General features: G+C 40.2%; 1 protein-coding gene across 8 annotated transcripts in view; it reads left to right on the top strand.

The window, feature by feature from the left end:
* Positions 1-1166: 1166 nt before the first annotated feature.
* Positions 1167-25352, top strand: part of CPNE4 (copine 4) — a 509383-nt gene continuing 485197 nt past the window's right edge. For 4 of the 8 annotated variants that reach the window (XM_074031048.1, XM_074031049.1, XM_065539903.2 and 1 more), the window contains exon 1: positions 3925-4374. Coding sequence is in view for 3 of the 8 variants with exons in the window: in XM_045386989.2 (XP_045242924.1) it covers positions 1318-1370 (53 nt within the window). In the remaining 5 variants the exon portion in view is untranslated. Of the gene's footprint in view, positions 1371-3924; positions 4375-9513; positions 9870-21135; positions 21438-25352 lie in introns of those variants that run through there. The other 4 variants (XM_045386989.2, XM_005545766.5, XM_065539905.2 and 1 more) reach the window with 3 other exon arrangements.

The following is a 25352-nucleotide window of genomic DNA, read 5'->3' as shown; positions in this document are numbered from 1 at the left end:
ATCACTACTCCATCTGCAAGAAAAGCTGGAAAATGAAGGTTTGGAGCTAAGCAGGTTGCTATCCTCCACAAAATTATGTTTTTCTTAGTAAGGAAAAACAAACACAAATGAATATAGGCTGGGCAAATAACAGCCTCTGCAACCAAGGGATATTTGCTTGCTAATATTCCTTAAGCCCAGAGGAGTAGAGTCCTAATGGGTTTATCATAGGCATGAAAAATGGTGTGTCTGGGAAGATATTATGTAGCTAAAAAGCAGAATCTTGGAGCTGGAGTTCAATTCAAATACTTTCTTTTTACGATGAGAAAACTGAGGCTCAGAAGGATGACCGAGAGACCTCATTAATAGAGCAAATAGGAAAATCTGCTCTGAAATAATATAGAGCTATTTAGTGGCCTTTATAACATCACTCATGATAAAATGTAAAATGTCAGAAAGAAAATGCCCTCTGCCTATGGTTTTTAAAATACAGGAAAGAAAAGCTGGAGAGATTTTGATGCCACCTATTGGTAGACAGAAGTATAAAGTGCCCTTTTGTAGCACAAATTGTTAGCGGATGTCAGAGACACCACAGGTGGTATAGGGTTCCCATAAAAAGGAATGACAGACAGTGGAATATTTAATTTCTGCATCAGTTTGGAACATGTATGTTCATTTTCCCTTGACTCTTAGCATCTTAGAAGAAGTTTTTCTTAGAGTGTTCCTTTCCGCTTTCCAGTAATATATCACACCTCAGGCATACACAGAAACACCAGAGGAAGATATATCAGTCAATTCTCAAAAAATCACTTGACATAGAAAAAAAAAAAAAAACCAAATTTTTGAGCTATAAATAGCCCTGGGGTGAAATCCAAGGTTCTTATATGATCCACAGCCTCAAAAATATATCCTGTTATTTACAACAGTTCCCTTGAGTAGTTCTTACAAAAGAAAAGAAAAGAAAATGGAAATTCAATTTCAAAACAAAATGCTCACCCTGACTCATTCAGGGAAGGATCCAAGGTTTTTGATGCAGGGCACTGACTCTCTGCCTGTTTTTCCCCTTCATCTGCTCCCTTTAAAAAAATGGTATCAACTGCACTTGTAAGAATCTACATTTCTTCCCTTTTGTTCCCTGGTTTCATTCCAGCATTTCACTTGTCACACTGATGGGTGAGATGCCTTTCATACTGGCATAAGACACTGAGCGGATGCCTCCTCTTATCTTATCAAACAGAGACCCGGCGAGTGAATCTACCCAGAGCTGAAGCTTCCTTTGCAACTTGGGAACACCAGGGCCACAGTGACTTTGTGGCTTGGCTTTAGATAAATTTGACCATGGCTGTAGAACCCAGCAGCTCAGAATCCATTAAAAGGAGAGTTGGGAGGAGGTGAGTGATAGAGACAAGGGGATTTTGATGTTACAATTGTTGAGGGGACTGTGGCTGGCGGACAACTTGCTGTGGAGGCAGTGATTGAAAACATGGATTATTAGCTGGTTACAAATCTTTATTTGTACAGATGAGCTTTTGATTTCATATAAGAGGTGGGAGTAAATTCTGCTTTATGTGCCCTGTAAAAAGCCTCTTTGAATTTACCTTCGGTGTCATGCCTTGAGAAAAAATTCCAAGTTTCTGGCATAAAGCTGCACATGTTTTCTGCACACTGGCGAGCAGGCAACTGTTTGTTTCTAATTAGGGAGCTGAAGCCTGCTGGCAAAGGAAACCATATTTGTCACAAGTTGTAGCATTGTGTTTAGTTTGTGTATCTATGCTTTTAACGTGTAGGGCCAAAGATAACTATGTTGTTTTTCTTTTTCCCTATGAGCGTTGACTCTATAACTTCTTCTCTATGGTCCATGTGTTCACTCATTCTTAGCTGCCCCTTTAGAGACTGCTTCAATGAACAACCCCTATCCTCCCATTAACTAATTGTGTTCCCTGGTCTGGTCATTTTAACCACCCAAATCCTGGATTTATTTTTGTAGATAAAGTGAAACTTTCTTTGGCAGGTTGTTGTAAAAATTAAATGGGATGGTAAGTAGAGTGCCTAACAGATTGCCTAGAAATAGTACATGCTCAGCACATCTTAATTCCTTTTCTCTCACCTGTAATATAAGAAGTTTATGCTGAATGGTCCCTAAGGTATTTACATTATTTTTAATTTTATAAATGTTTGTTCACTGCCTACTAGGTGGTAGACACCTTTCTAGGCATTGGGGTTATAATCATGAACAAGACAACAAAACAGACATATCACTCACCTTCATAGAAATTAAATTTTAGAGGATACAATTAACATGCAAAGAAATGCATAATGACTTTTCCTTCTTCTTCATTCATCTTTGCAAGTTCAATCCAACTCAAACTTTGAGTTCATCTCTGAGGCTACCCCTTAACAAAACCTGGAAGTAATGTTTTTGGACTTAACATTTTCATATTTAGTAATCATACACTGGTTTTGCCTGCTTAGCATCCATCTCCCCTTTCCTGGTAGGAGGACCCTGAATATCCCTAGGAGAATTGTCCCTATGTCTCACTCTCAATGCGTGTAGATCAGGTGGGGTTCCATCCTGGCTCCAGGAGTGCTATAGAAGACATCACATGCTCCCAGACTTTGTGGAAGTCCTGGCCTATTAGTGTAATTCCATATCCAAAGGTCACAATGATTGACTTATGCATAACCATGTGACCCAAGTTTTTGCAATCAAAGCAAATCCAAGGATTTATGTGGTAGTTTCAGTGTACAGAGAAGCTCCTTGAGGTCCTTTCCAGGGTTCATGTTTAGTGTTATCCTATTTCAGAAAGGCTTTAGAGGTGACTGAAGGAAGAAAAATGTTATTTGTATTCTGTCAGAATGTTGTCCCTCTGTTTATCAAAGATCTTTCTGACTACTTCTACAGAACAATTAAGAGGGGGTCCTGCTCCTTACCCTATTGTTTCTCTTTTTCTGGACTTTGAAATTGAGAGCTCTACAATTAGTGAAAAGATTTTGGCTGATATCCCCTCCAACCTGAAGAGAGGCTTTGTTAGATATCCCCTTAATAGGGTGAGAAGGAAGACCTTCCATCTCCCCTCCATGTTAGATGTAACACACTCTATACCATCCCAATGTCAGAAAGAGACCGTCATTCACTTTACTTCATTAATTCCAAAGTCCAATTTGTGAGTCTGACAACACCAGTGTGCAGACAGAATTTAGTTGTCTAGTTTGTCTATGGTAGCAGACATAATCAGAAATAATGCCCTGTATTTGAATAAGTTCATTTGTCTGAATATGAATATGTTTGAAATAGGAAGGCCATACTTTCTCTCTAAAGTGCTTTATAACATGTGGAGGTGGTTATCCCTTACATGAGACAACATATTTTTATCTATCTTTAAGCATGGGTACTCCCTAAGTATTTCTTTATCTTAGTTGTAAGGTAGATGTATTCAGAAACGCATCATGAGACGAAGAAAATACTCTTTGTCCATTAATTTACTCATGCATTACTTACTAAAAATAATTACCAGGCTCCTGCCATATGCCAGACACTTTTGTAGACACAAGAGGATACAGAGATGAGCAACACCTTTACCATTTTTGGTGACAGTTAAGCACCCATCTAAAAAGTTGTCTTTAGTATGTGCCAAAAAGTGTAACTCTCATTCCCCCCACACCCCCGCCGCGATATGACCGCTCCACCGTAGAGTAGAGATGGAGACCAAGCACTTGAAGATCTAAATCAAGTGTCCCCAGGAGCCCAGTTGAACGACAAAGCTGAGCAGAAAGCCCAGACTGTGGGCGCGGCAGGACTATGGAGAGCGCCGCCGCCAAGGCCTGGGCGGGGCCCTGAGCTCGGGTTCCCGGGGCAATGTTTGTCTCCGCTAGCAACCCCCAGGGGGCGCTCGCGCGGAGGTTTCGGAACTAGTCTCTTGCCGGGTTGCTGGGTGCATGGGTTTCGTCAGAAGGTGGAAATCTCTCTCTGTGAGAAGCTGCCATCTCCCCGCCACCCGCTCATCCCCGTGTCTTTCTGCCATCCTCCTTTCCTTCCTCCCTCGCTCCACTCCACTACCTCCCTCTTTCTTCAGTACCCTCCTCTTTACTCTCTGAGTTAACTGAGAGCCGACCTGCCACCTCCAACATTTTCACCCTCTTCCCCTACCCCCATCACCGAGAATGGAGTCAGGGTTTCCGGAGAGACCAAACTCTGCTCTCAGCACCTTTCCCAGCCGCTGCTGCTAAACTGACCTCGGAGAACGAGAGGGGAAGGAGGTGCGACGCCCCTTACACCACTACGTAACTACACCACCAACCACCTCCACTTCAAAGTCGGATTTTGCATCCTGGGGGCGGGACAGACCTGGTCCCGGGCTGAATTCTCTCTCCACTCTTCGAGGTTGGCACACCCAGGTAAGGAAATGCCAACTCCTCATTCCTGTGTTCCTGGGGCGCTGCGATTGCAAAGTCTGTTGGGGCTGCTGTATAGCAAGACCAACTTTTGAGATGCACTGCTTCTCGCTCACATTTGCTTGTTTGTCCTTGCTGTTGTTGTTTTAAAAAGCAGCAGCAAGCAACGTCTTTAATCTGAAGGAACTTCTATCCCTTACCTCTGGCCTTCTGACATCCACCCAACTCGCCCAGGTTGGGTGGGGCGAATGGAGTTGGGGAGAAAGACCGCGGAGGGGAGGGGACAGCAGGGCGCGGGTGAGGAGCAGGTCAGGGAAGTCCCGAAGGCGGAAGAAGGGGTACCGTTTTCAAAATCGGGGAAGGGGAGGGGAAGGGAGTTCTGGCTGAAGTTGCAGCTTCTTCTCTGACAGTGAGAAAGCTGTGGGACATTGTAGTCCCTTCCAATCGCTTGACCTGGCTGCGGTTGGATTCAACCTCTCAACCTCCTCCCCCACACTTCTTACAATGAGGTTCTAATAATGTTTAGTTGCCTCTGGGACTCTCAGTGTTAAAAACTAAGGAATAGGCTTGCAAGTGCTTTGATTCAACCCAGTCCTTCAGCGCTTCCTCCTCTGTTGAATAAAATAGCCAGGGGGAAAGGGGGACGGGAGACGGCGGACGGGGGACGGGACTAGAGGGACCACTGAAACCAACCCACAGCTGAGTAAGTTCACGACCCCGCGTGGTATCACAGACACACGAGAACTGTTAGGGGCTGAATCCAGTGGAGACAATTAGGAGGTGGTCCACGCCAAGTCAAGTGAGTGCTGATTATCATCCGGTGAGGAGCTGGCTAAACCCTGATGAAAAATGTTCCTCCTTTATCTTGGAGTAGGTGGGCTTTAAGACCCTATTTCCCATTCTATGTTCCAAATCTGACCGCGCCCCCGGGGCGCCCTAGGGCGCTTTGGCGGACTGGCTTTCAGCCCCAGAACCTGCCAGGCTCCAGGGAAAATTCACAGGCGGCAGAGATGATCCAAGGGGCGCAAACTTATGAAGGGCTTGATGTGGGGGGTTGGGAAGTGGAGGGGGGAAAGGTGAGCAGAGTAAAGCGACGGCGGGCTGGGGAAGGGAGAGTGCTCTGGGAAGCTTTGCAAGAGAAACATCTGAGAACCTCTCCCTCCCTCTCCACACATACACACACACACACACACACACACACACACTCACAGGATTTCAGTGACTTGTGGGAAAAGGTGCCTCAGCACCTTTACATCCTGTATTCAAAACTATGCAAAACCAACTCTTCATCCTCTTGCTGCTTTGCCAGGGATTTTAAAAGCACTGTTACGGTTTTTCCTGGCTCACTTGGTTTTGTTTCCTGAACAGCCCTTTTGAGCCGTCCAAAGTACTTTAATGTGTTCTCTTTAAATGAAGCTAAACCCTGCTCATTCACGCGCTCGCGCGCGCGCGCGCACACACACACACACACACACACACACACACACACACACAATTACCTTAACTTCAAATAAAGTGTTCTTTTCTCCCTACCCTTCTATTCCCTTAACAATCCCTATTCTCAAAGGCCTTTGTGTTTTATTTTCTGCTTTATATCAAAACAAACAAAAAAACACCCACTTTCCTATGACATAGGTGTTTTGAATCCATGCCAATTTTTGTAGTTAGTATGCACTGGTTAAACCACATAGCATATCCTCCCAAAAGCCAAAGGCAAGCAAAAACTTAATTTGATGCCCTTCAAGTTTAGGAAGGTCCCATTTCTTTTTATTAACCAAAAGATAAGATGAAGCTCAGCATGGCTATGGCTGTGATTAGATAACTTCTGATATTTTCATTTCCCTTACTGAGCTGCTGCTTCTAGGCTGAACTCATTTTATTCCCATTTTTAAAGAGAGACTGACAAAGTCACTCTGGCAGGTCAAGACTCAGAGTTAGTCAAAGGTTCTCACATGTAGAGAGGTGCATAAAATAGAGGGAGGGTTGGAAAATGCAGTCAGAACACCTGTGTTAATAGTGCCTACTAATAAAGGCCAACATTTTCTCAATTATCTCTCGTGGGAAGATTCTTATGGTTTTAGAGGATCAAACTCAAAACACATCAGAATGAGGTGATTTTTCCATTAACATTACATAAAAGGATATATTGGTCTATAGCAATAGTAGATGTTTAATCCTGGGCAGTTTTGTAGGATTGTGTGAGAAGAGATTGCCTGTAATGGAACCAAACCTCTACTTATGCGTTAACAAGTAAAAACTCCCATGGTCATCAAACTTATGCCTTTCTTGTGAGTGGTCAGCCTTGTTTTTATTCTCCCGGACACAGGCCCAGCATATTTGACTGGGAGAAGGCACAGATAGGGTACAGTGACTTCCCAGTGTGAGATAGTTGCTTTACTAGAATTTCTTTGAAAATAGTTGCTCTGAGTTGTTTCTTAACTGTAAAAAGAAATTAAAAGACTTCCTGTTTATCTCCAGGTCTCCAGTAGCAACATGACATTTTGCTTGAATTATTGGTTTGTCTTAAGGGGCCCCTAGTTTTAGAGGTTTTAATTAAAAGGTGTTTGTTCTAAAGTATATCTTAATCTGTTTGTGTATTTCTAATTAAAAATACCTCATTTCAGTTAGTAGGAAGTAAAGATGTTATCTGTTTATAGAGAAGTTTTATGTAATATTCAAAAAAAATAGAAAAAGGCTTTGATTCTTTTTAATAATTAGATGATTTGACCCCATTATTATGACTTAAAGCCTTGAGATTATACTGACTATAGGAAACAATCACAGACCAAAAAATGGGTGAATGATGGAATCTTTATTCTCATATTCATTTGAATGTTTTGGAATTAATACTGAACACATTTATAAGATTTGCACCATGCTTTCTTCTGACTTCACTTTGAAAATTCTTTGAACTGTAACACCATAGACCATTATGTTACCTTTATCCACATAAAGAAAGGATCTTTTCATTTAGAGACTAACTTATTGAAGATGAGCAGTCGGTGTTGTGTGTAATCAGTGCCGCACATTTTCAGAGTGTGCTGAATCCAGAACAAAGAATGATGATATCAACTTGGCTAATTGGGTAAAAGTCTCTACACTAGTTGGGAAAAATCACTTCATGCATCTTTGTATTTTTAAATCAGTGATGTGCAAGAAGATCTGTATTCCATGCACTTTAAAGAGAGAAAGAGCTAAATTTGTGTTCCATATTTTATCTTTTCATTTTTGTCTTGTTAATATTTTAAAAGAAAAACAAAAACCCCTGCAGATCCATGCAGTAACCCAAAGTCATATTTCCTTGGCAACAGTAGCCAGTATACTAGATTCACAAAACATCAAAATAGAAAAATTTAAATGCATTCAAAATAAAATGTCACATAGTTCAAGACCATTCTTTGGTGCATTAAAACTGATCTTCCAACATATAATAATAGAGTTGCCTTTCTCCTGACTGAATGTAGATGGCAAAGAATATATTACTGATTTTAATTCTTTTTAAGATATCTCCAAAATCTTATAATATTTTATTTTGAAGGAAGCATATTACGATAATAATTTAGGTTGGGGTTACACTCCATTTTTTGGATAAAGTATTTATGTGAAGGTTGATGGTAAATCCAAAAATCAAGCACAATAAATGGGTTAGGTAAGATGCATTATCTTTTCTATGTCATTTGAAATAGACAGTCTATAGTAAGGCCTCAATTAGTGTTAAACTCAAGCAGTGAGTATCTCCTAAACTTGTGACTGCATGATAAAAACATAGCAGTGCCAACATATACTTTCAGGGTTCTTTTTTCTGTACTAGAAACTGCAGTTATGTGGGAGCTTTCTGTTTGCTGTATGAACGACTAAATATATGTGATATATTGTATATATTTTCTCCTAAATCGGCATATCCTGGGACATCCTTTATTTGTCTGCTGTATTCTTTGGAAACCCTCTTGAGAACCATCAGCTTTTAGCTCAGAAAATATTGAGGGTTGGAAGGCAAGTCTTGAAAATAAAGTGATAAGGATGCCTTCTTTGGGAAACTTTATTCCAGTAATATTATTTTAGTCATAGGGCTGGAAGGGGAGCCCATTTAAGCTGATCTGTGATGGACTCATCTCTAAACTGTGAACCGCAACTTTCAACAGTGCAATATTTATCCAATAAATGTGATTGAAATTGTACAAAGTCATTGTCTGCAGCCATCTCTGTGCATGTGCATGTTCTATGACTCTCAGAACTGGAAGAGAGCTTGGGGATCATCTATTGACTCTAGCAATTTAATTTGACAGATGTGGAAGCTAAAGCTCAAATAAGTGGCTTCTCAAAATCAGGAGACTCATTCAACAACCCTTCTGATTACTCACCTCATAAAGAAACTCAAGTTCCCTGGAGATAATTACAGTGGTGGCGCCAATCTCTGGCACCGTGTGCACTGCTGATCTTTATTAAGTATGAGTTAGGGATGATTGCGGGGGTGTCTCCCACCTCCATTAGAGTATTAGGAGGAGTAGGCTTGGGACTTATTACATTGCTGTCTCTTGGAGTCAGTGCAATATTTACCCAATAAATGTGATTGAATTTGTACAAAGTCATTGTCTGCAGCCATCTCTGTTAATGTGCATGTTCTGTAAAAAATTGCTCATGCATAGACTTAGCTTTCTATTTTAAATGTCACAACTGAGTCGATAAAGTAAACAAAGAGATTTTATGAGTGTTTATAGTTCCAGGAACACACAGGGGAATCCTTTATTCTGTTTTAAATTAAAACTTCATTCAAAGAGAACAAACTTTCTTAAATGTTGCTTTTACATCTTTGGCTCAGATTACAGTATTTCTAACTTTGTTTTCCTTATTAGGAAACTAGAGAAATTTCTCCTTGGAAATGTCAGGGGGAAAATACAGTATTTCGGATTAACTCTAGAAACCTCAGGTTTAAGGTTTATTGACCAGAAGACCTCTTTCTTATCCAAAATATCCAAAACCTCTGTAGGGCAATTCATTGCACCTTGAGATGGAGGAGCAGCAAAATCAGGCTGGCAGGGGTCCAGGGCAGGGCAAGCCCTAGGAGCTGATGAGTCTAGAAGGATGAACTAGAGGGAGCTGGCATTAGAATGGACAATCGCTAGAGGGCGCCAGAGCACCGGCGGAGTCCACCTCCGGGACCCATAAGCAGGGCTTCTAGGATAAGGAACGGAGTTTGACCCAACCCCAAGACGTGGCCTGGGGGTATTGGTTTTCCCAGGTGCATCTAACCCTCCCGCCTGGATTGCCTCGCTGCAGAGAGGGGACAAAAGGTTTTGCCCTGAGCATCTGGTGGTCTCTTCCGGTGCCTGGTTAGCTTGCTCCGTGACTGGGCAGTCTGACTGCTCTCAAAACTCCTCTTGACAGGCCTTTTTGGGGTCTGATTGCCCTTTGTTTCCTTACATTTGGACCTGTTATCAGAAGAACTCTGAATCCAGAAATACCTGGTTTAAATCTGGGCTACAGTTTTCAAGATACAGGTATTTGGGTGAATCACTTAACCGGAGTATTAGGATCTGGAAAATGGGGCTAGTAATTGTTGTAAATGTGAGGTGTTTAGAAGCGTCTGACATTTTAGTGGATAGATAAATGCTACTTCCTGTGCCCATTCTCTTGGGAGTTCTCCCCAAACTTCATCCTTTTCTTTTTTAAATAATAATAATATCTTTTACTTAACACAATATTTAAAAAATCAACATGTAATCAATATAGAGATTATTGAGATATTTTACATTCTTCTTTTCTAGTACTAAATTTTTGAAATCTAGCATGTATTTTTATACTTATAGCACATTTTAATTGAGATTTGCCACATTTTAAGTGCTTAATGCTCCTATGTGGCTAGTGGCTACCTTACTGAAAGTGCAGATCTGTAAGAAGAGAAAAATTACTTTCACCATTTTTCCTTTTTGTTAAAGGTTAGCAATAATATATACAATGCCTGGCATACAATAGGAGCTTAACACGGGTTCACTGTGATTATTATTTGCTATCACCATTTTATTTTTAAATGGGCCTCTTCCCCCGTCTCTTATCCCTTTCCCCATCTCTTACCCCTCCCTGCTCAGCAGAGGAGTCTCATTCATCTATCTGTTGAATAATAATTGGTCGCAGCATTTATGTCAAAAGCTGTGGGAGGCACTGGGGATAAACATAAAAACTTGAGGGGCAGGCAGACTGGTGAAAAGAAACATTGAAACTGTGGTGTTAAGTGTGAGGAGAAAGATGAACAAATGATGCTGGGTAAGAGATAAAGGAGATATTTGGTTTGTCTCAAAGGGCCTGGGCCTTTATGAGTCCTGTTACACTAAGGTGATTTTCCTCTCCCTGTATTTCAAGGAAGCAGGTGGACAGAAGGTAATTTTGAGGGAGAAGTGGAAGGGTGGCGTCTCATTCAGCAGGCAATTTGGTTAATATATATTCTTTTTTTTTTTTTTTTTGAGACGGAGTCTCGCTCTGTCGCCCAGGCTGGAGTGCAGTGGCGGGATCTTGGCTCACTGCAAGCTCCGCCTCCCGGGTTTACGCCATTCTCCTGCCTTAGCCTCCCCAGTAGCTGGGACTACAGGCGCCCGCCACCTTGCCCGGCTAGTTTTTTGTATTTTTTTAGTAGAGACGGGGTTGGTTTATATATATTCTTAACAGAGCTAATAGAGTTTCTCAAATCTAATCAACTGGCACCATGCCCATGTATGTGGTAATTTCATCAATATCATGAAATAAATGCCTAAATAATTGACTTAATTCGTTTAAACAGAAAATGATTTGGAAGAAAATGTAGTAGAAACATAACCAAGAAACTTTACCATTAAATGATGGGCTTGAAACAATCTAAATAAGAGCTCTGTTTTAAAAATATTGAAAGGTGTGTTTCACACAAATATCCACAAAAATGAAAAATAATAAGGGCAATAGAATGGCCAAAAACAATGCTTTATCATTATAATTAAAGACAGAGAAGGCTTTTAGTATGTTAGCAGCCACAAGCGTCGCAAGATGACTGAGGTGATGTCTTTGTCATCTTTGGAGCAGTTGATTCAACAGGTAACTTAGAGACATAAATCTCAGTGTCAAAATGGAAAAGTCAAGGAGTTTTGCACCCGACATTGTGCTAATGTGAAACCAGGGGTGGATACCTCTGATCATGTGTGTTAACGTTATCTGGCCAGGTAGACTGCAGAGCTCCTGAGAAGCCATGGTCAGATTTCTTTTGCTTGGTGCCATTTATGTCCTGTGACTTGACTGATGGCGAATCATGTTGGAGAAAAGGTGTGATAAGAGGAAAAGAGTGGAAATAGTTGATTTTTTGGCAACTAATAACACTCATGATAGCTCCTAACCTGATTTAATTTTAAAAAGATGGGAAAATAAATGCCTCTTATGGAATAAGAGAATGTGAGAACTTGGCAATCCCATAAAATTATGCACGCCCCTCCCATTTTCCGGATAAGAAAAAAGAGACTCAGCAAGGTGAAATGACTTACTCAAGCTCGTTGGTGGCCGAGGTACAGCAGTGAGAATAAAGGCTTCCTCACTCCTGGTCCTGTGTTCCTCTCTGGCCCATGCCACACCGCACTCCCCTTTCCTCTCCACTTCATGCTTCAAGGGGTCAGGACTCTCTCTGTCTTGCTCACAACTGAACCCCAAACAGGGCTAGGTACCTAGCAGTTGCTCAAAAACTTTCGATTGACTGAATGAACTAAGCTGTTTCTTTCTTCCTCACGCCTATCAGGAAATGTGCCAAGAAATCACTGGGTTGCAATGCAGTTTGATAAAGACAAATGTTTGTTAAGTTTTGTTGTGATAAGGGCTTAAACTTTAAAAGTAAATATACTTAGCTTGAACACTAGCTCTGACACTTAATAGCTGTTTTGCTTTGGGGAAATTACTAAACCTTTCTGTCTTATTTCCTCATTTGTAAAAAAAAATGGAGATTAAACCATATATATAAGGTAGAAGATAGGCCTTGACTCATCATATGTATACACTAAATATTTTGTTCCTACTTTCCCAACCTTGCTCTCCATCCTTCCTGAGAAGATTTAAAGTTAGATATAGTACTTTTTTTTAAAGTAATTTTAATTTATTTTAGATAATATGCATTTATCTTGCAGAAAAATGAAATTATTTAATTATATAAATATAAATACACAGGTCACTATGAGTATATATTCTGTGGGTTAGATATTATTAGTACTGTTTTATAAATAATTTGGTCAATGTCAAAGCACTGGCAACTTGGGAGGAAGAGGAACCAAATTTAGGGTATTCCTATTCCAATTCCAAGACCAGGGCACATTTATCCAGTCCATGCTTCATATGATCTTTGTTTCTTGGGCTTGGATTCTCCAAGTTGAAGTTAATTTTCTTTATCATATCCTCTTATGGCCTGGCTATGCTTCAGCCCCTGCATTGTGTTCCTTGTTAAATGGTTATTCATAGATATGACCATGTCTGTAGCATGTTGCAAGCTTTTCCAAGTAGCAGCTGTATATCACACTTCTTGATATGACTCCAGAGAACCTAGAACTTTTTTGGCCCATAGGATACTCCCTCTGTCACTCTGGGTGCATCTCCATTCCTGCAAATATCCTGCATCCAGGCAAAGCATGCTTTTAACTTACTCAAAATCTATTCTATACCTGCTCTCATTTATTAAAAATATTCTTATTATATTTTGATTATTGACTCTTTATCATATAATCCAAATTAATATATGAAGTTATATAGACATATTACCACTGCACATTGTTGTATCTGTACTACAACATATATTGTACTTCATGAAAAATTTATAAGATTTTTTCAAGGATTATTTTGACTATGTGTGTGTTGTAGTTTATGCATTAACTTTAAATCATAGACCTCACCTCAAATGTGCTCCATTATATTTGCAAGACTATTATATGTGTTGTATATAGGTAGGTAAGATTGTTTATTGGCGAATGGCGTAAATTTTAAGTCAGGAATTCCTAGGTTTGAATTTCAGCCCTGCTTAACCTGTTGAAGCTCAGTTTTCACAGATATAAAATGAGAATAATGATTGTGTCTATGTGGTAGGCTGGTTGTGAAGCTTGCTGTCACTTGGAAATTACTGAAATTGCAACCTTTATTTGCTGGTGGCATCTCTCACCAACTAGAGGCTTATTAGTAATTAATCACCCTAATGGTAGTGGTTTGCTGTGTTGCAAGGGAACTGTGAAAATTAGAAGTGTGTTTATGAAGGTACGGTAGATATCAACAACAAAATGTATGCTTTTCATAGCTACTGAATCATTTACCCTTCTCCCTTTTCTCCCCTCCTCTCTCTCTGTTCCTACTCACAAATTTTATGCCCAGCCACAAAAGGTGACTCAAGGGTTATGCTGGAGTTTCTCTAAGATAAAACTTCCTCTGTTTCTGATGGTTCCAGCTTCATTTCAAATGAAAGGTGTGTTTAGTACTGGCCCCAGGAACACAACCAGAATACAAAATCAATCATTCCACCCTACAAGACTAGCAGCAGAAATTTATTGTATTTGACTTTGTTTCCCCTGCCCTTGTCCCAAAAGGATCTTAGGTTGCCAGCATCAGACAACGTATTGGGTATCTCTCTGTTATGAAAGTCTAAAATGTTACTGGCATAAAATACTATCTTCAAGCCATGGTTCTCAAACTTGAGGATGAATCAGAATCTCAGAATCTCCTGGAGGGCTCGTTAAAACCCAGAGTGATGGGCCCTTCCTGTGGAATTTCTTACTCAGTGGGTCTAGGGTAGGAGTTAAATAATTTGATTTCTAACAACTTCTAAAGGTGATACTGATGCTACTAGTTTGGACACCACACTTTGGGAACCAATGCCTTAAATATTTACCTTATATAGACAAGCCATGAATTTTCTCTCTGTGGTATCACTGAGAACAGCATTAGTGGTAAAGAAAGGGATCTGGCATTTACTGAGCACCTATGACATTTGCCATCTGCCAGGTACCTTACGGGGCACTTTATACACATTATTCTATTTAAGCCTCACAGCCACCCTGTCAATCAGTTTATGATTATTTATTGAAACCTTATCATGCATCATGTAATGTGCTGTGATAGGCTTTGGTAATGTGGGATGAACAAAACAGACATAATCCTGACCTTCTGGATATTATGTTTCAGCAAGGAAGACATGCTTGAGCAAATAATTATAAGGGTGATTAGCCTGATGTATAAAAAATGGAAGACTAGAGAGGCCAAGTAAATTGGCTGTGATTACACAGCAAGTGGGAGACAGAGGAGACAAATAAAACCCTTAAAAACCATTTTGCTCCAAATGTAGAGTCCTTCCACTAAAACACAGGTGCTCAGACTTTTATCCACAGGGTGCTTTACACTCTTAATAATTATTGAAGACCCCAGGGCCAGGCGCAATGGCTCACACCTGTAATGCTAACCCTTTGGGAGGTCAAAGTGGGCAGATCACTTGAGGTCAGGAGTTTGAGACCAGACTGGCCAACATGGTGAAACCCCATCTCTACTAAAAATACAAAAATTAGCCCAGCATGATGGTGTGCGCCTGTAATTCCAGCTACTCGGGTGGCTGAGGCAGGAGAATCTCTTGAAGCTAGGAGGCAGAGGTTGCAGTGAGCTGAGATCACACTGCAGCACTCCAGCCTGAGCAACAGAGCAAGACTGTGTCTCAAAAACAAACAAACAAACAAACAAACAAACTGAAGACCCCAAAGAGCTTTTGTTCATGTGTATTAAATCTATCAATATTTACTGTATTAGAAATTAAAACAAAGCAGTTTACCCTTTAAGAACTGCTGTACCAGACCCATGCTGCAAATAGTAACATCTTTTCTAGACTCTGAACCTGAATATGTTTTGATAATTTTTGTAGCCATCAAAGATGAGAAACTTCTCATCTCCTCCTAAACATTTTTTTTTTTTTTTAAATCCAAGGGCTTCTTTTAAGCTTTAGCCTGTATGTCTTGTGATGGTGACTTGCTAAATAAAAGGCTGATCCGCTTTGGAACTGTCTTTTGAAATATTTAAATCTTTATTTATTTTAAAAAGCAACAATTAAAGTATCAATCACGGCCCAAACTAAGATGTAGTGGCTTTATTATCCCTTGAAGGATGTAGCTGAAGGCATTTTGGAAGATAATAGCTCATAAAAGTTTGTGAGCAGCATTGTGTTTGAGTTCCTCTGGGTACACTGCACTGTAAGGGAAGCCCCAGAAAGCAGGCTGAGGGATCACTTCTGCTGCCTCGTTAAAGCAAGAGAAAAAAGATGAACAATTGGACTCAAGTGCTTGAGGCTTTTATATGATGTTGGCAGCTGAATCATGGGTTAACGATGGAAATACTGCCCTTTCCCCTCATTTTAATTAGTTATCTAATGGGAATGAGAAGTTCTATAGATATTTTCTCTTGGTGTGTAATGGTCCGTGGTTGTTCAGACACTTTGATGCTCTGGCTGACTCTGAATGCTTTATAGCATCATTAAGTTTAACTGAGTAAAATCAACTGAATCGGAGCTGATATAACTCAATGTGGTTCTCAATCGGTGATCAATGAACTCAGATTTCCTTTTATTTTCATGGAAACAAGTGAATGAAGGGGGCTGCTGCAGTGAGGTTAGAGTGATTATTTGGATATAGTGGATCCTTGGATAAGAAGTTAGAAAACAGGGAATCAAACAGTTATCTGACTGTTTGATCTTTTTGACACCAAACATCTAGATCACTGGTTTGCTGAACAACTTTTAAAATTTTTATCCAGATGTCTGACATCAGGCACAACTCACCACCAAATAAGTCAAAAAAGTGCAGATGATCGTTTGGCATTTTAGTAGAAGCTGAAATTCATTGTGAAGGATCTCTGCCAGCTGATCTCAGGCAGCATGGATTTTTTTTTTTTTTTTTTTTTGTATAGCATCTTTGGGTACAGGAAATACATTTCTGGAGAGAAGCACTTGCAGGAAGATCCAAGCATCAGTGATTGTACTGGCAAGTTGTTCCTGTTTTTTGTTTGTTTGTTTTTTTTTTAATGTCACATCAGGCAGGAATCCATGCTGTCCCATGAGGGGCCACCTCCTGGGAACTCTTTGACCTGAGTTTCTTATTCTTTATAAAGTTGTGAGTTACTTGTCAAGAATTCTTAAATTTTGACTCAGTGGTCCCATGTGAACAATACATATTCTCACTCTAAATGATGAACCTGTTGGTTTCGCAGATTGCTAGGGCTGTTTTAAGAACTCCTTTTCTCTAAAGCAGGCACAAACAGGGAATATAGGTGGGCCTCCTTGTTCCTTACTTACCTACCCCTGCCCAGGGAATGAATGGGCTCAGGGAAGACCAGACCTGCCTTCTGATCCTACATGTCCATGTCTGCCCTGTATTTGACTTGCCAGCCAAGCTAAGCAGTCTGGAAATAGACTTGCTGTCCTCAGCAGAAATGATTGACAGCTATTTTCTATGGGGTGGAATAATAGGGACCTGCCTAAACCCACGGGAACATCATCTTCCCTATGCTGGGGAGAAGAGATAATATCCAATTTGGGAGGCCTGGTGCTTGGTTACTTAGATCGAAACTTCTATTCCACTTTGCTTGGATGATCAGAAACAGTTCTATTTGTGATTCCGATTCCCTTCTTGTGTTTTATGAATACTTCCAATAGCTGGTAACAAAGTTTACTTCCTAAACTCCTTGTTCTGTGATTTCTGTCCTTTATATATACATTTTTAACTTCTATGAATGGGGAGGTTTGAGGTAAAATAAGATCTGATTAAGAGAAACTTGTAATCTACAGCCCAAAAAAGGTCATTGTCAAATGAGATCCAGTAGAGTAGGGATCAGCAATCTGTAGCACATGTATCAACTGCAGTATGCACACTTTTTTTCATAAATAAAGTTTTGTAGAAATACTGTCATACCTGTTATTGCACATAGCTTCTTTGACCCTATAATGTCAGAGCTGAATAGTTGAAACAGCAACCATATGATGTGCACTGCCTGCTATCTGATTCTTGATAGAAAAAGTTAGCCAACCCCTGCATTTGGAGCATATTTTTATTTGACCATCTCCAGGAACCTATATAGGAAACATATATAGGTTTCAAAAAATCCAAGGGATTATTATTCTGAAATATGAACTATGGGCCAAATAGCTAAGTAGTAGAACTTTGTTGCTATGTATTGTGAGGATCTCGCACACAGTAGGTACTTGTGGCGTGAATAATTATATATTTCTAGATGAATGACTTATGGTGTGGGTTCCACTTACCCATTTATAAAATCAAAGTATTTTATTTAATCTCTAAGGATCCTTCTTGCATGACCATTCTACATAATATTAGCAAGAGAGGTGATGAGGCAAACGTACACGCCTTTGATTCTCTGCATCTCAGTGTGCCAACGTGACAGCCACAGTCTCTTGAATCACCATCAGTCAGATTCATTTAGCATCAGCTGGAATTATTAGGCAGGTACAAAAAACATGACCATCTGCTGTCACAGTGCTATCAAGAATCTTACCTGGAGAGAAACAAGGGGATTTAAGAGTTGAGAGCATCAAAGTTATGCTTCGTGCTTGTTCTGAGTTGGCTTATGGAGGTGGAGTTGAAGAACATACTGTTTATTGTTTGTGTTCAGCAGCGTTTGAGATTTCCTCACGTGTGGGTGCAATCTTGGGCATGTTCCAGGTGTGCAGGGCTAGGGTTAACAGCATCCTGTGATGAGCTGCTGTGAGTGCCTTCACTCATGTACCAAAATCATAGGTGAAAATCACACTTCCACTGGTTTCCAGAGTTACTCTTTAGGGAGTTGGAGAGCTGTGGATGAATTGCTTGGTGGGGCCGAGATGATGGTGATCACCTAGCTCTTATTGTCCTCCTTGCATCCCCCAGGGAAAAAAAATGTAAACCATGTGATCCTGAAAGAAATGTTCATGCTCTGTGATATGAGTAGGGTAGCTGACTCCCAATTCAAAGCATATACTATGCCACCCTGCAGGAACCTGAGTTCCCACAGCCCCCCTTTTCTGAGAAGACAGCTGGGGTTTCTGTCCGCTGTCACAGATTTGACCCCATGGTCACAGATTTGACCATGGGGTTATCATTTACTAATTTAGACATTTTGGAGGGAGGCACGCTGGCTCTGCTGAGGTGTGAGCAGAGCCCCAGCCTCAGCCTCCACATCAGAATCCCAGGCTGCACCCAGAGTTTTCCTCTCAGGCACTCCAGCCTTCGGAGTGCTGGGATTCAGACGGAGCAGCCCTGCCTGCCTCCCATCTGTGGTAAGTAACTGACTCTCTATGGCAGGATGGGATGGCTGAGAGCAGGCAGGCAGTGAACAACCTGGGGCTGAGGAGGAGGAATGTCCTTCACAAACTCTTGGCTCCCATGTGCAGGACACAGGCTACTTTTTTCCATTTGGGAAGAGAAGGGTAAGAGGAACAGGATGGGGCTGACACTGGCATGATGCAGTTTGTGCTGCGTTCTGACTCTTGAACCTTCAGGTTCCAATTTGGAATTGGTTTGACTTTAATTTAGAGAGCGACGATGGTGGTGAGAATGTGCTTAATGAAGTGTCACAAGTTTGAATGGCCTTTCCCAGCCGACACAGGCTGTAGGGCTAGTGGGCACGGACAGATAGACAGACACAGGAATGTTGTATAAATAGACTTTTTCTGGTCCTCTTGGCTGAAGGGCAGCCTTTGTTCCTTTCTTTTTGTTTCTGACAGTTCTAATTCTTATTAGAACTTTTGAGAACCATTATTTAAAAAAAAAAAGCAGAGGGATTGCTTTTTGATCTGCAAATCAAAAGCATGAATTTGGCTAATATTACATTTCAGTAAAGTGGCATCATTGCGTCGAGGGAGAGCATTATGGTGAATTTTCCTGAATGCTGAGTTTTTTATCCGTTGCCTTTATTGTTCTGTTTTTAAAAGTAAATGGACAAACTGTAACTATATGATTGTAAACCTTTCTTATTCCTGTATATGTATATCTTTATATGTCTCAATAATGTATATCATCATTCATCAAATTTATTTTTCAGATGCATTTTGTCACAGATTGATGCAATACTGTACCTATTAATTTGAATCAAATGTATTTAAATTTTAATCTAAAACAATAGCTATATGACTATTTCTGCTACTCACCAAGGTGGGCTTAGATTTCATGTGCAATCAAGGTAAAGTCTTAGTGTAGAATTTTTTTTTTAATAAGAGATGAGACTGTTTCTGCAGCTCGGAAGCGAAGATGCTAATATTTGGTCTCACAAAATTGGACATAATTTAAAACCTTAACACACTTTCTTGCCTGTTTTATTTGTAAATATTGTTCCTGGCTTTGAGAACTTCAGAGCTTTTCCTATTTTTTTTTTTGTTTGCTTCACAACTCCTTAGGAATGTGCAAATGTAAAGGTAATAAAGGAAAATCTTTTCAAGATAAAACATGATTCGTAAAGGTGACAGCCATGCCATATGTGAAGAGTGATTAACAGCTGCAGAGTCTGCAAACAGCTTTTTAAAAAGTTCTTGATAAAGCAGAGTTTCCCATTATTTCATGTTTTGGTGGTTGCTCAAGTGCATCGCCCTGATTTTTCTAAGCTTCATTTTATTCTGTAGCAATCAAATCACTCTTCGGGTCCCAGCAGCGCTATATTAGGGCTTGCTTAAATATTTCATGTATATCCCTGGTTATTCTTTCAATGATATTTTCAATTTCATGACAATGATGTGGTATATTAAAACCGTAATCTCCTCTAAAGCTGCTCATTTTATTTCTGTAGCATGAGTTTGGATAGGCAGATGTGAGAGCATCTCCAAGTCTTGCCCATTTGGAACTGGTTTGCTTTAATTTAGAGAGTTGTGATGGTGGTGGAAATGTGCTTAATGAAGTGTTACAAGTTTAAACGGTCTTTCCTAGCAGACACAGGCTGTAGAGCTGGTGGACACAGACAGATAGACATAAAGATGAGGGGTGCTAGGGGAAGAAAGTCCCTACTTCAAAATTCAGTTGTCATTTTAGCAAAATAGGTTAATTCTAGAAAATGCATTTTCATGAAACTTAGTTGGCAAATTAATCAATCACTCTTCCTGATTAGCAAACCCCTGATAACTTGCTTTGCTTCTCCTCAGGAGTACAGAATAGTAGTTTAAAAATATTGTTCATGCCACAGTTCTCTTGGAGAATCTGCTAAAATTATGAACTCTCTCACCTGAAAAATCAAATTCACATAATTGTGTACATCTGATTTCGGGGGTTTATGGACATCCCTAAAGCATACACCTTCTTTTCCCATCAAGAACTCCTTCTTGGTCACAGCAATAGATGCCTTCTATGTGGTAAACTTCTTTTTAAAAAATATATACATTAACACTCACACACTGTGGCATTTCCATTAGAGGGAAAAGGGAGCAAATGGGGACGTCTTGGGTAGGCTGTTTTTTAGGATTACCACAAAGAGTTGTGCATTTGCCAAGGTTTGGGCATCCAACCTTCCTGTGTTGTCTGGGGGCACACTCTGAGTTGAGCATCTGGGTCTTCAGGGGTGAGCGGAGGAGGAGTGCTAGCGCCTCAGGGAGTTGGCAGTGAGGGAGGCATGGCTGTATGCCAATGAGTATCCTCAAAGGTTCTCCCCTGCCCCCACCCCATGGAGCCTCTGAGCCCTGATTCCCTGTTGGGCTGCCCAGGAAGCTGGTGGGCTGAGCATGTCATGTGATGCCTTGGCACTAATAAGAGGAGAAGGCCTCTCACTGTAACTCCTGGTAGAGGGCCAGTGGCATCCCAGGCTTTTGCCCAAATGTCCTTGAGTTCTGCACCCTGAGCCTTGAAATGCAGCTTTTCTGGGGCTGACTTCCCAGGATCGGTGGTGCTGTACTTGCAGGAGATGGTGTTTGCTGGCCAGTGAAGCACCAAGTCAGCAGTGAATGTGGTTCACACACAGCTTTATGCAGGTGCATCAACGAGCCTGGAACTAGGTGCCGGGTGCCCTCTAAGACACCAAGAGCTATTTTGGAAATAAAAAGGGAACGAGTATATAAAAATGGAAGATCCAGAAATACAAGGGTAAGACTTGTCCTTTGTTCCTTCTTTTCCTCTTTTTTCCATTTTCCCTACTCTTCTTTTCATCCTATCTTCTACTCCTTTTTTATCTTTCCTTCCATTTTCCTTTCCATCCTTCCTTTCTTCTATTCTTCTCTCCTTCTCTCTCCCCCCTTCTCCCATCTTCTCTTCTCCCATCTTCCTCACTCCTCCCTTCTCATCTCCACTTTCTTCTCTTGTATCATTTCCTTTAGTCTTTTCTTCCTTTATATCCATCTGTTATTTCCTTACCGCCTTTCTTCAATTCAACAGACATTTTCAGTTGTTTATCAGGTACTGTTTCTTATTAGCTTGTGTGGAATTTTGTTTCCCTTTCCTTCACAACAGGTGTACCTTCCGGCTACTGAGGGACATTTTTGTCCCGCATCACCTTTCCCCTCCAGCTCCTTCTTTCTCCTTTGCTTGTCTTCCTTAGTCATGTGATCGGCTAGGATATATTGAACACCTACTGCATGCAATTTGCTGCCTTAGAGAAAAAAAATCTAAAATAGTGATGGACTTCACCCTCAGGAAGGTTAAAATTAAATTTAGGAATTGAGGTACACACATGTGAAAAGGCAATAATATGTAATAGTTACATGATGTCACCCAACAGGAATGTGAGATGATGCAAGACAGTGTGAACATGACTGCTAGATGAATGAAGGAGAAGCATTTTGAGTCCTGAGAATGGACCAATTTGTGAGATGGGTGGGTCTGAGAAAGACTTATAGAGAAGGAGTGTAAGCTAGGTTTCCAAATAGAATTTTAATATTCAGAGAGGAGAGAAAATTTCAATCCAGGAATTGATGTAAGTAAAAGTGCAGTGGTCTTTATTTTTGTTACCCCAGTTTTTCAAGGTAAAATTCCAGGGGAACCTGTTTTCCTCTCTCAGGGTTCCTCTGACTTCTTTACTCCTGGGCACTGCCATCTCCTCTTCAGTTTCCCCCAAATGCCATTTCTCTTCAGCTGGTGATGGGCTCAGGGGAGCCAACTAGTCTATCTCAGACCCATTCTTGATCAGTAGATTGGTCACTTTGTGTTGCAGGCAAAGACCTGCTGGCAGTGGAAAGCTAAGTTGAAGAGAGAATGTTGAAATGTAAGCCCTAGATTGGTAGTTGAAATTCCAGTCTTTACTTTTTGTAAGATCTTGGGTAAGCCAAAGCACGCCTCTAAGGCTAATGGTCTGACATGCTGGATATCTCAGAGAGCCTGGGAGTCAAGAATTTCATTTGGAATTCCTAGGTTAAGTGGTCTAGTATGATTGAGTTAAATCCAGGGTATGATACCTGGCATGCTAGTGAATTTTTGCTTGCTTTTTATTGCACAGCTCAGGATTGAAAGAATCTTAGAAGTTATCTTGTCTTTTACATGGTCCAATTATATAGGTCTGGAAAAGTCTCCCATTTTCTTACTCATGTACATTTAACCTGTGTCTTTGGATAGTTTCATAGCAAATATATGGTTATAAGCTGAAACGAATTCAAATCATATTGTTTCAATATTCCCAATCCATGGAGAAATATCTTATTTTCAGGTGCCTGAGAAGCCCCAATTCTAGGCTTCTGTCTGAATCTTTTGTGGAAATGACTTGCATAAAATCCAGCTGAGATGCTGTGTTGTCAGCCTAGCTGTAGAAATTGAAGATTCTGTTTATTCCCTCTGAGGCTGGCATTTCTCTGTGATTGTTCCATTTGATCCCTTCAATGGCTTAGCCTCATCAGCATCATTGCTTTGGAGATACAGGTTGTTGAGGTCCCCTCTGCTTGTGACAAAAGTCCTCAAGTAAAAAAAACAATCCTTTTATCAAATATTTGCCGGCTGCTTAGGATACACATTTCTTAATTGGTACGTTTTGACCAATTATTGAAAAGTTTACATTCCGACATCATATCGTATATGATATATGTGTTGGGTGTGTGCATGTGTGAGTGTGTATGTCTAAGGAGTTAGAAGAAAGGACTCCTTTTCCTTCTAAGGACAGCATTTGATTCTTAGAGTCTATTGGAGCTTTGCTTCCCTTCTTTTATCAGGTGAAACTTGGTTGAAAGGGTTGCCTTCTAGCAGAAAGGAAGGGGGAAGATATGCCTGCTGGTAAATGTAAGCCTCACTGTAAGCTCTCCTAGAATGCTGTTGTCAAAAGGAAATGTTGGTATTATTTTATTTAACTCTCTATGTTATAAACAAGAAAAACCTAAGCCCAGAGATGTGCAATAATTTGAGCCCAATTATCTTTGCAGCAGATTAAAGATAAACCAGGATCAGAGTCTAGCTTCTTTGACTCTCTGAAATAATTAGATGCAGAGAATCTTTGCACCCTATTATAAAAAATATGTTAGGCAAAGAATTCTATGATAAATAAATTATATATTTGAGCAGCAGAATAAATCAAAGAGTTTGTTCCATGTTTAATTGGAAGTGATTTAACAGAAGTTAAAAAATGTTTTAAAAATAAGAGATAAAATTGTTTTTAAGAATATAGAGATATTTTACAAAAATAATAGCATCCATTTTTAAATATTCTTGGTTAAACAAAAGTCAAGTTTTTTCTACATGACTTTCTCCTAATATGATATAATGACTTTGGAAGTATATAATACAAAAATAATTAAAAGCTATCCAATTGCTCAAAAACATTAAATAACTATTTTTTTTGAATGACAGAAGCCAAGAACACAATATATTAAAAGACAATAGAAATATAACCCTCCTTATATATACCATGGAATGCAATTAAAACTATAATTAGGCTACATTTTCTACTCCCAAATGTCAATGTTAAAAAGAACAAAGAGAGAGATTAAAATAGTGTATATAGTTTAAAACATTTTAACAAAAACAGAAAGAAAAAGGAGAATGAAATAATCTGGATACTGAGGAGGAAAAAATCAAGTGTTCTAATCAACAAAGTCATAATTTCTAGCCCAAGCTTGGTAGTGCCTCTTTGTCTCCCTCCTCCTTCTCAGGTGACCCTAGCCCTTACCTCAGTCACTAGGAAAGTCAGGGAGCTTGTTCCCTGCCCTTCTCAGAAGCAGGATCTTGGAGAGATGAAGAGATGAGGAGTGGGGGTGGGAGGAGCATTGGGGAGGAGGAGGCTGGCCCAGGGGTCATTTGTTCTGTCCATGTCCCCTTAGGGAAAGGGTGCTCCATTCCTGGCTGTAGGCATATTCCCAGGGCCTTCCAGCCTGCAGCTATTGAAGGAGAGACTTTCTTTACAGAGCTGCGGACATGTCTTCCAAGGCTCTTCACTGGCAGCTGCCACTCTTAGAGCTCAGTTCCCTTTAGGAGCCCTCAAGAAAGTGTAACATTCTCTATGTCATGGGAGAGTGGAGCAGGAGGAGTTTACTGATAATTGTGCACAATTTGGCTGAGCTTCAACTCAGACTTTGTTTTTTTCCCTCCTCTCAGAGTCATTACTGACAACCCCAAATACTTATTGATCACCTATATTGGTTGCATTGTTGTAAGCAGCATTATATGAAGTTAGGACCACAGGCTCTGGGGCTGCAATGCCTGGGTGCAAATCCGGGATCCACCACCTCTAGCTGTATGATCTTGGGCAAGTTATACCATCTCTTTGTGTCCCAGTGCCACTATTTGTCAATATGGAATAATAATAATAATACTAGTTCTCCACTTATAGGTTGTTGTGAGGTTATTAAATGAGAAGGGACTTAAAACATTTTGAATAGTGCCTGACATTGAATAATTATTCCCAAAATGTTAGCAATTATTATATTATTCTAAAATACTAGGCAAGGGTGTAATAATATTAAGAAGTATAAAATACCATCTTTACATTGGGAGAATTATGGTGTAATCTGGGAAACTGGACACTTTTTAATTATGAAAAAAAAGTTGACCTTGGCTCTCATAATTAGTAAATGAAGAGTTGTGATG

The sequence above is a fragment of the Macaca fascicularis genome, chromosome 2, assembly GCF_037993035.2.
Source record: "Macaca fascicularis isolate 582-1 chromosome 2, T2T-MFA8v1.1".
In the NCBI taxonomy this organism is placed as follows: domain Eukaryota; kingdom Metazoa; phylum Chordata; class Mammalia; order Primates; family Cercopithecidae; genus Macaca; species Macaca fascicularis.
Note: the sequence above shows the minus strand (reverse complement) of the source record. Positions and strands in the feature narration are given on the sequence as shown.